Here is a 12,617-nt window from a genome sequence, read left to right as displayed (position 1 = left end):
AGTGAGGAGACCTCAGTAAAATCAGAGGACCAGAGGGTGCCTGGGTAACTCAGTCGGTTAAGTGTCTGCCTTCAGCTCAGGTCATGATCCCAGGGTCCTGGGATGGAGTCCCGCATGGGGCTCCCTGCTCAGTGGGGAGTCTGCTTCTCCCTCTACCCTTCCCCCGTGCTCGTGATCTCTAACACACTCTCTCAAATAAATAAAATCTTAAAAAAAAAAAAGAAAAAGAAAAAATCACAGGACCAAAAAAATAACGGGAGAGGTGAAGACAAGGAGTAAAGGAAAAGATACTTAAAAAAGAAAAAAGGGCGCCTGGATGGCTCAGTTGTTTAAGCGTCTGCCTTTGGCTCAGGTCATGATCTCAGGGTCCTGCAATGGAGTCCCGCATGGGGCTCCCTGCTCAGTGGGGAGTCTGCTTCTCCCTCTACCCTTCCCCCCGCTCATGATCTCTCACACACACTCTCTCTCTCAAATAAAAAAAATCTTAAAAAAAAAAGAAAGAGAAAGAAAGGAAGAAAGGAAGAAAGAAAGAAAGAACAAAAGAAAGAAAGAAAAAAATCAAAAGACCAAAAAAATAATGGGAGAGGTGAATACAAAGAGGAAAGGAAAAGATACTTTAAAAAAGAAAAAAGCACGCCTGGGTGGCTCAGTCGTTTAAGCATCTACCTTCAGCTCAGGTCACGATCTCAGGGTCCTGGGATCGAGTCCCCCATCGGACTCTCTGCTCAGCAAGGAGTGTGCTTCACCCTCTCACTCTCCCTCTCTGCTCTCCTCCCCGCCCCAAATAAATAAAATCTTAAAAAAGAAAAAAAAGGTGGGGGGTGCTGGCTGGCTCAGTTGGTAGAGCACGCAACTCTTGATCTCAGGGTTGCGAGTTCAAGCCCCATGTTGGGTGTGGAGCCTACGTGAAGGAAGGGAGGAAGGGAGGGAGGAAAGAAAGAAGGAAGGAAGGAAAAAAGGAAAGAGGGAAAGAAGCAAAGAAAGAAATATAGAAAAAAGAAAGCAAGAAAGAGAGGAAAAGGAAAAGCAAAAAAATTATCTCTTACTGAATGCTCACTACATGCCAGATCTCAAGCCAGGCACTTTTCCAAATGTTATCTGTTCAGCAACACTAGGAAAGAGGGATTCTATCCCCATTTTGGCAAATAAGGACTTGGAGGCTTAAACTACTTGTTCTATTTATGATTTAAAAAACAAACCTAGAATCAGCCTCCTGAATGTTGCTGACTATAGACAATGCACTCCGGATATCTAATGGGTGAAGATGAAGCATCTCTTGAGGGTTTTTTGAACGGGCCCAGGCAAGACCTTTGCGATATGACAAACCTAGGAAATAAACAGCATGTGTTTAAGAAACTCAGAAGAGAATGAATGTGCCATGCCCTACCCCCCATCCCACGCCACTGCTACTCAAAATAAAGTCCTTGGAACAGCACCAGGAGCTTGTTAGAAAGCAGGCTGTGAGGCCCTGCCCTGCACCTACTGAAACAGAACTACTGCACTCAATGGGATTGCCCGAGTCATTTGTACACGCACTAGAGTTTGAGAAATGTTGCTTACTAAGATATGTTGAAAGGGTGGGTGCTGTACAACATAAGGTGATGAAAATAAAGCACGGTTTCTGAGAAACCTCATTACAAAACTATGAAAATATTTGGGAATCACAAATGGTTCATGAGAGGAATTTCATACATGACCGAACTCTCAGAATGGCATTTCAAAACCTGGCCTACGACCTTCTGTTCCCCACCATCTCAACTGTCTCTAGAAATTTCCCCCGAATCACCCACGTTGTTTTCCTCCCTAATAGCTGGTCATCATTCTATATCAGGTTTCAAGTGAGAACTTTACCAGCTTTTGCAAGGTGCTGAAAGAGGTCTGCTAATGCTCGCTGCTTCCGCAGGAGGATGTGCTTGGCTGCTGACCGCTGCTTCTCCTTCTCGGCTGAGGGCTCCAGCTTTAAGCTCTGCAGGTCGCTCACACAGGAAATTACTTCACCTGAGGAGAAAACGAGGCACTACTGAAATCTAAAGCGCTTATCCATGTGTTAGAACTGATACTCAAGGGGCGCCTGGGTGGCTCAGTCGTTGAGCGTCTGCCTTCGGCTCAGGTCATGATCCCAGGGTCCTGGGATCGAGCCCCGCATTGGGCTCCCCACTCGGCGGGAGGCCTGTTTCTCCCTCTCCCCCCCTCCCCCTGCTTGTGTTCCCTCTCTCACTGTGTCTCTGTCAAATAAATAAATTAAATCTTTAGAAAACAAAACAAAAACAAAAAAACCCTGATACTCAAGACCCAGAACTTTGTGGGAAACAAGAACTAGGTGACATTCATCTTTAAGGCTCTGATAACTAGTATAGTCCCTAGCATTCTGTAAATTCTAAATTAAAGGAATCAAGATGCATGGAAATAGAAAATAAAAACTCATGGATTTCATCTCTCTGAACAACAAACAACCCAAATAAAAGTAGTTATTCTTTTTTTTAATTTAGGGGTTTATAATCGATCATGCAAAAAGCACTTGTTGAGCACTATGTGTAAGAATTTAAATCATCTGAGATAAATTTCCCATAAATATGATATATACTGAGGTCCTATCCTGTACCTAGTTGGTAGATGTTCCCATACTCTGTACAACTCCAGAAGAGCAGATTTCTAGCTGCTTGGAGAGGCGCAAAGAGATCTAGTCACTTTCTAAAGTCTATTCAGCTAAAGAGTGGACTAGAAGACAGGACATGACCCCTGGCCAAAACAACTCTGAAACCCAAGTTCTTTCTCCAGCACCACACTGCTTTGCTCAGGACTCACGGGTACCTGTAACATGAGGCTGCTGCCTGCCTGCCATTGGCAGTGTTATGGGCTATGTCCCCCAAAATTCATGTTACAGTAGTCCTAACCCCCAGTGCCTCAGAATGTGACTGTATTTGGAGACAAGGCCTTTAAAGAGGTAATTAAAGTAAGATGATGCCATGTGGGTGGGCCCTAATCCAACCTGACTGATGTCCTTAATGAAGAGTAGGACACAAGAGACCATGTAAAGACACAGAAGGAAAACAGACATCTACCAGCCAAGGAGAGAGGCCTCAGAAGAAACCAAACCTGTGGATACTTGGATTTTGTATGTTTAACCTCAGAACTGTGTGAAAATTAATTTCTCTTGTTTAAGCCACCCAATATGTGATACTTGTTAAGGGAGCCCTAGCAAACTAACACAGGCAGTCTAGCTTTCCAGAAGAGAGCAAGTGTACTGCATACCATTATACGGACACTGCAGGAGGTTAGAGAATTCTTTGCATCAGAGTGGGTACCTTTTCCGGAAGACGCACGTGGAACCTTCTGTTTACCCTGATCATCAGGCTCAGGCGGGCAAGGTCATCTTGAGAATGGATATTATTAGGCTATTATCCTAACAAGTTCTAAAAATAAAGAGCTCCCTGAGATGAGACTGTAGCCTCACTGAAGAAGGACCAGTCTCACTCTGATACCACACTCACTGGGGGTGAAGAGGGGTGGGGACAGTAGTAAAGGCTGCCAGGACCTCGATCTATGAAGTTCTGGAATTCCTTCCCCAGCCATTGGTATTATACTACAGAGCAAATCTTGGCTCTCAGCTTCCCTGTGCCAGGACAGCCAGGGAGATGAAACTGCTAGGTCTCTCCACAGTGAAGACAGCAAGAAGAAAACTGTGGATGAAACTTCTCCTTTAACGCAAGGGAGACATTTTGAGAGGTAGGGATAGTTTACGGATTCTGGGAAATCCATCTCTCCAACCAACAAGAGCTGACATAGACAAGGTTATTGTAGAAAATGGCATAACAAAGCATTGTTTACATGAGAGGAAGACAAGGTGAAAATTAAGACAGCTTGTGTGGTCTCAGCTGGCTCATGCATCTGGGCTCTGTTAGTTTTTAGCCCATTTGTTTATTCACTTAACTGCTCAACACTATTCAAGAGGTCAAAAAAGGGCAGACATAACCAATTCCCACCCTCTTGGGGCACTGGGGAAAACTGAGAGAGCAAACCCAACCCTCTGCCCCGGCTGCTGGCACCCACCTGTGAAGTGATCGAGGCCCTCCACTAGGTGAGGCAGGCGGCTTTGCTTCATGAGTGTCAGGCACATCTTCCTCATTCGTCTCATGAGCTTCGGCAAGCGACGCAGCAGCTCTCCTTCCGAGGGGAAAGGAGCACGCTGACACCGTTCTGGAATCACAGCCTGTGAGACAGAGCACAAATAAGATATGGGTGCCAAGTTTATTTTCTTTTGATTATATTCATCAGCTCACTGTCTTCTGTCACACTGATCAAAAATTTAGATTTGCTATTGATGACAACATAGGAGATTCAGGGATTCTTCCCTGTGGCTAGCATGGGTAGCTCCCTGATGATCCCAGAGCTCCTTACATCTAAGGATATGATGCGGGAACACATATCCTGTAACAGACCTGCTCGCCCAAGGTCTCCATGACTGTTATATTTTCTGGAATTTTGCAAGCCAACTCTTAACTGTTGGTGCTTGAAATTGACCATGATGAGAGAAATAATAGCACAGTCATCAGCAACCACCACAATCAACACATCACTGCACACATTTGCTCCCTGTGCAGCAGCTTCATCATGGGGTAGCCCCAAGGCAGCTTCAGTGGCGTATTCCTCAACTGATGCTTCGAGTCTTCTGTCACAGGTAGATGGCAATCTTCACAGGTAAGCACAATGCTTACTTCCCATAGGTGACATTTATCTTTCAGCAACAGGACCGATGCTTTTTGCCTTATTATGCAGCAGTATCAGGCAGACATACAAATACTGTATTTGTCCAAAGAGTAAGATTTCAAAGGCATTCCCTTGCCTAGTTCTAGGGACACTCCTTACAGAGAAAGCACAGATCTCCCCTGACTGGCCCAGGAATAAGCAAACATTATCTCCCAAGGTGTACCTGTGCAGCTGCCGGCCGGGCCAACAGGGTCTCCCTCAGTGCCTTGTTCAGACTCTGAATGGGGGATGCCTCACTAGTGGCTGCTGGCTGCGACAAAAAATCAGGCTGTTCCTCCTTGTCACTCTCCACCAAGGATGACCGGCAAGGTTCACTCAGGACAGCTTCAAATTTCTTCATGAATTTAAAGAGGGTCCTGGCCCCACAGAATGACAAATGAGGGAATGTAAAAATGGCATAATGCATACACACATAACTTAATAACCTGTACCTTCTGTATACTTGGACTCCTTAGATACTCATAACCATCCTGTTTGTTTTTAAGGAAAAGTAGGGCAGGTATTGTCATCTCCCTTTTCTAGAAGAAAAAAACTGAAGCCAGGAATGGTGGGATCACTTCGCTCAAGGTAAAACAGCTAGTAGGTGACAGAAGACTCAACCCTTCTATAGTGCTTAGCCTGCCTTGTCTCAAAGCACACCAATTCCTTTTGTATGTAGACTTAGCTTTGGGTGGTAAGGGTGCTGCTGAAAAGCCACACCAAAACAATCTAATGCTTCATAGTAAGTTCAAGGCAACTCTAAGGCCACATTAACAATGTAGTCTTGCTACCTACCATACAAAAGTTCTGAGCTTTGGTCACCCCCAATTTTTTCTTTTAAGTAGGGCTTGAACTCATGACCCTGAGATCAAGAGTTGGACACTTAACCAACTGAGCACGAAGTTATCCCTGTCACCCCCAATTTTTTAAAAAACGAATTACCTGTGTGTCTTTTCCACAGATTGTTTAATGGACCAGAAGCTGACATCATTCCACTTGGATATTTTAACAAATTCCTGTAAGATACATGAAGATCAAGGAATGGCTTTATAAAGCTGGTGTCATTCTGTTTCCTTCTAAATCATCTGTTTGCTAAAGACCAGAGCCCACTCCATCCCAAATACCGGACTATGTACCAGTAAATAAGTAAAACGAGTTTAAAAAAGGAACCACGTATTTGTCACAAAGCAATGAAAAAAGAGTGCTGCCACAATCAACAGGTCACCTGATATGTATTCCATTTGCTGGTTCCACAACCACTGAGAGTTATCAAAAGACAGGGCCCTCCTTCCCCCAAGGCATCTTGATGACACTCAACACTAAATGGCAACCCCCTCAGGTGGAAAATCAGCCTGGGCAAGAGCAGGGGAGGGAGCACTAACAGACTTATGTGGCAATCCCCTTGAGGAGCCTTTGACAGGGGCCACTCCACTAACCCCTCACACACTTGGACAGGTCGGTAATGGAGGCAATTTCACAAAATGTAAATCTTGCCAACCTACTTGGCAGTTGCAATGCTCTTCTCCATTCCCCAAGAGCCCCCTGCCTCATAGTTAAATGGACAAAAGAACTAAAAAGAATTTGCTGATTTTGTTCTCCCAAGAGTGGTCATGACAGTTGCTCATCTTACTTTAAGTTCTTTTTCAAGGGGGGAACGAAGTTCCACAATTTTGGTTTGGACCCGGTCCAAGAATTGCTTGTAATAATGGTACAGATTCCACAGAACACTGCAAAGTGAATCTGGAAGAAATGAAAAGAAAACAAAAACACCACACTTGCCGCACCTGTGGGCTCCACATTTTAGTGATGCTCCTTCCTCATTATTTTGAGACCCTGAGATTACAGCACAACATTTCACAGGCAGATTATGTAACAGCCCATCAGGGAGCCTATGTCTAGCAGTTCCCAGAGATGCTGGCAGGCTGTCAACACTACCCCATTTCTTCATTTCAGCTTGGACTGAATTTTGTTGCACTTTTGTCCTTAAAGACTGTGTACTCAGATGTTCCACTAAACACAATTTCAAACCCTTTCTCGGAATCTTATTGTAAAGTAAGCAGAAACTGAGCCTGTTGTAAAAGATGGCCTATTAAGAAGCTCACCCTGACTGCTCCTTCACATACAACCTATAGTCCTAGTTTCATTTCATCCAAATAGGTGTGGTCAGGGACAGTAATTGACAGCGTTTTATGTGCAGTTACTTGATACGGAGTAGAGCTCTCACTAGAGCAAAGGATCTAATTATGGCCTGGACCAAACAAAAGCTTAGCAGGACATCTAACACTGTCTAGACAGAAAGATATACAGCCTCAACACACTGATTTCCAAGATCTGCATTTGGCAATTTACCTCAGGCAGAATCCACTAGTCAGGGCTTCATTTATAACCAGTTTGTACTTTAATGTTGTTCTCTGTATCTAATGTGTATCACTTCAAAGTAAAAGATGATTAAAAGTGTCTCATTTAAAATCTGGTATGCAGGGGTGCCTGGGTGGCTCAGTCAGTTAAGCGGTCTGACTCTCGGTTTCAGCTCAGGTCATGATCTCATTGGTTGTGGGATTGAGCCCCGCATGACACCCCGTACTCAGTGTGGAGTCAATTCTCTGTCTCTGCCCCCCACCCCACCCCGCACACTCTCACTCTCTCTCAAATAAATAAAATCTTTCTAAATAAATAAATAAATAAGAAAGAAAGACCTGGTATGCAACAAGATACCTATCTTATGGAGAATTCAAAGCCTAACCCATTTAAACAATGCAGTGTAAAAGTATTAAAAAAAAAAAATACACACACACACACACACCCCTCCCTCCTTACCCTTTCCTTCAACTTGAGGCATCAACAAGACATGACAATGGAAAACCAGTAACATCTGAAGTCGTACGTGGAATTCTCCCAGTGATGATCCTTCAATAAATGCTTGTAACGTGCTGACCAGCAACATCAGGGTCATCTGTTTGTCATCTTTAGAGATTCAAAGAAGAAAACATAGGTACCTGCAACCATCACTCCATATTTATAACATGCACGTAATCTATTATGGGATACATTGAGGGATGGAAGGCAAGTAGAGACCACGAAGTGAAACTCTGAAGCAAGGACCACAGGTAAATTCCAAGCTGATATAAAAACAGCTGCACTCAGGATATGTGTTAAATGCACTCACAGCAAATTATAAAACTGAATTATAAGGTTTTGTTTTAAGCATGAAATGAAAACGCTTTTAACTCAAGCATGTCAACTAGTACCTAAGAAGAGAAATCTTCATTTTGACTAGTCTCTTGGATACACAGAATAAGGAAACCTTATCTTATGACCAGCTTTCTAGAATCTGGAAAAGTCACTTAAAACTCTGAGGAATACCATCAAGTCTAATGACGCACCCCCATGTAAAAGCAGCAGTGCCAGGAGACATGGGAAGAGGTAAACCCCACACCCTGCAGCACTCTACAATTAGCCTGCAACTTCTAACTACGCAGGGAATTTATGGACAGTGTTACCTTCCTGCTCCTCTGTTTGTTCCTGCATGTGCTTCTCAAGCATCTGGTAGATGGAGAACCAGTGCTTGGTGGATTTCTCAGTATGGCGCTTCATGGTATTATCCAAACTCATAGACCAGCAGCTGAAATGTGAGAGAAGAGGCCAAGCAGGCATTTAAAGAAACCCATTTGAAAGATCTGAAACCACTGAAGCAGAAGCTAAACGTTCACTATGCTCTCCTCCCAAGTGGAAATGGAGAAGACATCTGGTTTGCTGCCTTGGGAAGGTATGCTGTTGTCTGCTCTCTACAGAGGTCATTTTAATGCCCTGCTTTTAATTCTGTGATTAATAACTGAAAAGCACATTCTCAGTCTTACCACATAAACTCTGCAGAAACAAACTATCAAATGATCCTATAGCATAAATGTGGGAGGGGAAGGGAAGTGACAGATTAACACTTACTTCAGTTCCAGTTTACGCCAACGAATGATCATCTGACTGACTAAATCGAGATGTTTCCGCAGAGATAGAGCTCGACTCGCATTCTCCTCCCAATCCTAAAAAGCAAAGATAAAATTTACTGTGGCCATTATTCAATCCCTTAATCACCTCCTGCCCTCAGGAATATCTTGGACTTTTTGTCCTTGAGTGAAGACCAAGGGGCCCCTAAATAACTTTTATGCCAATTTACCAATAGCAACGAGTTTACATCCAGTGTATCAAGCTTCTAGTTGCTTCCGGTCACCTGACAGAACTTCAGCAGAGCCAAATTTAGGCAAAAAGCAAAGGATTTAGGGAGATGAGTCTGAATTGCTATTGTTAGACATGTGACCCCCTCCAAAGTGCAGAACCCTAATGTGATAATTAGAGAAACACCAGATACTTCAGAGGCTGTGAGAGGACAGAGGGGGATGACATGTGCAGGCATGGGGCTAGTCTGAAAGCCCACCAGGAAAGCCCGGGCCGAAGGAGCCCTCAGTACCAGCAGATGCTGCATCCCACCCTTGAGAACAGGGGAGGCAGATCCCTCACATGCCCCATAAGGCAATGGCTTCACCTGTAATGATCTGACCCCATGCCAGAAAAACCAAGGAAGCTTATCCCTCTCTCCAATCCAAACTATAACTTTCTGTCCCTCTAACAATAACTCTGCCACAAGATAATCTTTTTTCAATTGACTACAAACTAAAATGAGGAAGAGAGGGGCACCTGGGTGGCTCAGTCATTAAGCATCTGCCTTCAGCTCAGGTCATGATCCCAGGGTCCTGGGATCGAGCCCCGCATCGGGCTCCCTGCTCGGCGGAGAGCCTGCTTCTCCCTCTCCCACCCCCTCTACTTGTGTTCTCTCTCCAAATAAATAAAATCTTAAAATAAAATAAAATAAAATAAAATGAGGAAGAGAGAGAATTATCTTACCTGTGCCTTAGCCAGAAGGATCTCTAAGCCATTCAGGAACTTTGAGATGGGACTGGAAAGTGGGAAACTACGAATTCTATCCATTACAACCAGCAGCTGCAGAAAATAAATAAAAATAAAAAAAACAAAACAAAATAAAATAAATTAAAAAATAAATAAATTTAATTCAAAAATTAAATTAAGAAAAGAAAAAGAAAAAGAAAAAAAGGAAAAAGATCTAGGTATCTCTGTGGGAATATCAATCATCCAAAGTCACAGGGTACTGAAGAGTGACCTGATGAAAGTTTTATGCAAAGTCCCTGCTACACAAGCACCTGTGAAAGCCATGGAGGAAACTTCCAGGACTGTGGATCTAAGATAAACATTTTATCTGCATTACTCTAGAAAAGACACAGAGTTTGGGAAGATAATTATTATTATTATTATTATTTTTTAGTAATCTCTACAGCCAATGTGGGGTTCGAACTCACAACCTAGAGATGAAGAGTCACATGCTCTTCTGACTGAGCCAGCCATCTTAACCACTCTCTGTTATAAGAATTATTACAAAATTGGCTGAAGACTACAAGTGAGGTCCAAGTTAAAATTGCCAATCTTGAAAAAGCGAGGCCTTTGCTAATATACATAGGTATCTGAATAAACCAAGCAATACAACAGCATTTTAACATGTAGACAGCAAACTCTGACCAACAAATAAAATTAGTAGAATCTCAGACATCACTTATACAACAGCAGTACAAACTGGTATGTCCATCCTGCAGTGAGTAGTGTCCCACTGAAGTGGGGTTCTGCGAACCTTTGTTTATATATTGAAATGTGCACATGAACGCCTCCTGGAGATGGCCGAGACCGTATCCTCAGGGCTCGCTCCTCACCGGCTGCCCTACCTGTTCAAGGGCCGGGTGTTCTGGCCAATCCTGCAGCAGCTGAATAACAGCCTCCGAGAAACCTTGAAGCACAGGTTGACAATGCCTTGCTTCTGGGACATTGGGGTGTTGGTAGAAGTCATAGGGCCCATCAGGCTTCACCATCAGATCTGAGATTGCCTCACTAAAGAGAGTGTTATGGGAGAGGGTGCAGGCCAAAAGTTGGCTGCCTAAGAGTTGGTCATTCAGCTCAGCTCCTAGGAAGTTAACAACATCATAGTAAAGTCAGTGAACTCAGTAGGCTAAGCTATCAAGTTACAAAGATGACAAAAACATGCTCAGAAATAATGAACTACTGGAACTAATTAAGATAATTCAACGCCATTCATGCCCAAAGCAACATGGGCCTAGAGGACTAGGACCCTAATATCAAAGGAATATCATCAAATCTGCCAAGCTTCTCAGAAATACAGAGGAACTCATATATTTGGCTGTTATCAACAAGCTACAGAGTTTGGTTTGATGGATTCAATTTCCTGGTTTTTGTGGCTGTCTTGGTAGGCAGAAAGGAAATTTAAAGCCTCCTTCCTAATAGCAAGGAATAACTCATGAGATCATACAGGAAACTGAATCAAGTGAAATTCTATAAGATTAATTTCTGAGTTCCCAGGTTGCTCCCAGGAACATGTGATTTGAAAAGCACCGAAGCTATTAGAGGCAAATTAGAAATAATACTGAGGAACAAAACCATCTAAACTAAGTCCATATCCTTATTTTTTTAATCCCTTCACCCCAAAGTATTCAAATGATAAAAATCCACTACTGCAGAATTTTAAACCAAGTTTTTTGAAGTAGCTTGAGTCTCTTAAGCTAAGGAAACTCCCTCAATAAGTAATTTAGCAAAAAACAGGGAAGTAATGATTTTAATTGTTCCAGAACTAGCCATCACATTTATTCATTTTCATTTTCTAAGAGTATAACAAAAGTAAACTGTCATACCCATCAGAGGGTAGAAGTGTGTCACAAGAGATGCCCCAGTTTGATAGCAGGACAGAAACAGGCCAAGGTAATGCTTTGTCTCGTGTGGCGGCAGAGTCTGTTGGTACCATAGGGACCGAGCGAAGTTGAGGCACAGCTGCTGGTGAATCAGCATCACAGCTTGCATGGAGCTCTGGGACAGGAGAGCAGGGTCTGTGGCTGCTCCCTCTTCTTGCCCATCTGAAGTTCCCTTCTTCTCTTCCAGTGTTGGTTCTACCAGAATATCTGCAAAATCCTGTCAATAACATTAGAGCAATTGAACTTCTAAAAATCAAAATCCAGATCTAAGCCAAAAGAAAGGGGCAAAGATGAAGCATGAACAATCAAGAAAATGAAGTAGTGACTTACATAAAGATGTAGTAAAAAGGATGATTACAAAACCAGTCAAAGGTAACACAGGTGGTATCAAGGGAAATTATTCCCAAACAAACCCTGTTACCAACCACCCAACCTTTTCATGATGTGGGAACTGCTTTCTGAACTCCCGTTCTTCCTCCTCCTCCTCACTCAGGGCTGTCCTGGAGTTCCTGCTCCTGTATCTGTAAAGGCTGTTTTCCTGCTCGGCCTTCTCTTGGGCTATGCGTTCCTGTTCATCCCACTCATTGATAATTTCCTGAAAAGTTACACATTTGGAAGGAAACTTGTTTGTCTTTGCTGAGGTGCTTAAATGAACAAAGCAAAACTTGTTATCTCTTAATTTCTCACGATAACAAAAGTACCATGGTTCAAAAACAAGTAAACGCCAACGTCCAAGAAACTAAATCCCAGGTAATAGAGAGCAAATGAACTTTTCAAACTGTGTTTCTGCAGCAACCCATTTTCTGAGTTCCCCCTTGATGTACTGCTACTTTTTCACAGGTGTAGAAACTTGCTACAGTAGAGTTAATGCCACTGGAACTTCCTGTCAGGAGTTAATTATGTTTTGTACTAAGGACAGGCTCTGGGTAGGCAATATGGGGGCTGTGATTCAGACTGCACTTGGCTAACAACTCAAGCAGCTGGCCCAGGAGTTCAGGAAAGGGAAAAGTGGGTTGGGGGCAGGGTGGTTGCAGGGCACCAATCAGACAAAAC

General features: G+C 43.3%; 1 protein-coding gene across 2 annotated transcripts in view; it reads right to left on the bottom strand.

The window, feature by feature from the left end:
- Window positions 1–12,617, bottom strand: part of MDN1 (midasin AAA ATPase 1) — a 159,494-nt gene that overhangs the window by 31,818 nt on the left and 115,059 nt on the right. For both annotated transcript variants that reach the window (XM_032409275.1, XM_032409277.1), the window contains exons 64-76: window positions 11,998–12,159; window positions 11,508–11,781; window positions 10,530–10,765; window positions 9,643–9,738; window positions 8,689–8,783; window positions 8,247–8,368; window positions 7,564–7,710; window positions 6,377–6,486; window positions 5,689–5,762; window positions 4,931–5,123; window positions 4,051–4,210; window positions 1,852–1,998; window positions 1,200–1,326 (exon numbers count right to left, since the gene is read on the bottom strand). In XM_032409275.1, coding sequence (XP_032265166.1) covers window positions 1,200–1,326; window positions 1,852–1,998; window positions 4,051–4,210; window positions 4,931–5,123; window positions 5,689–5,762; window positions 6,377–6,486; window positions 7,564–7,710; window positions 8,247–8,368; window positions 8,689–8,783; window positions 9,643–9,738; window positions 10,530–10,765; window positions 11,508–11,781; window positions 11,998–12,159 — 1,943 coding nt within the window. The remainder of the gene's footprint in view (window positions 1–1,199; window positions 1,327–1,851; window positions 1,999–4,050; window positions 4,211–4,930; window positions 5,124–5,688; window positions 5,763–6,376; window positions 6,487–7,563; window positions 7,711–8,246; window positions 8,369–8,688; window positions 8,784–9,642; window positions 9,739–10,529; window positions 10,766–11,507; window positions 11,782–11,997; window positions 12,160–12,617) is intronic.

Source organism: Phoca vitulina, unplaced genomic scaffold (assembly GCF_004348235.1).
Source record: "Phoca vitulina isolate PV1807 unplaced genomic scaffold, GSC_HSeal_1.0 scaffold11, whole genome shotgun sequence".
Taxonomy (NCBI): Eukaryota; Metazoa; Chordata; class Mammalia; order Carnivora; family Phocidae; genus Phoca; species Phoca vitulina.
This window is presented reverse-complemented; position numbering and strand designations above follow the sequence as displayed.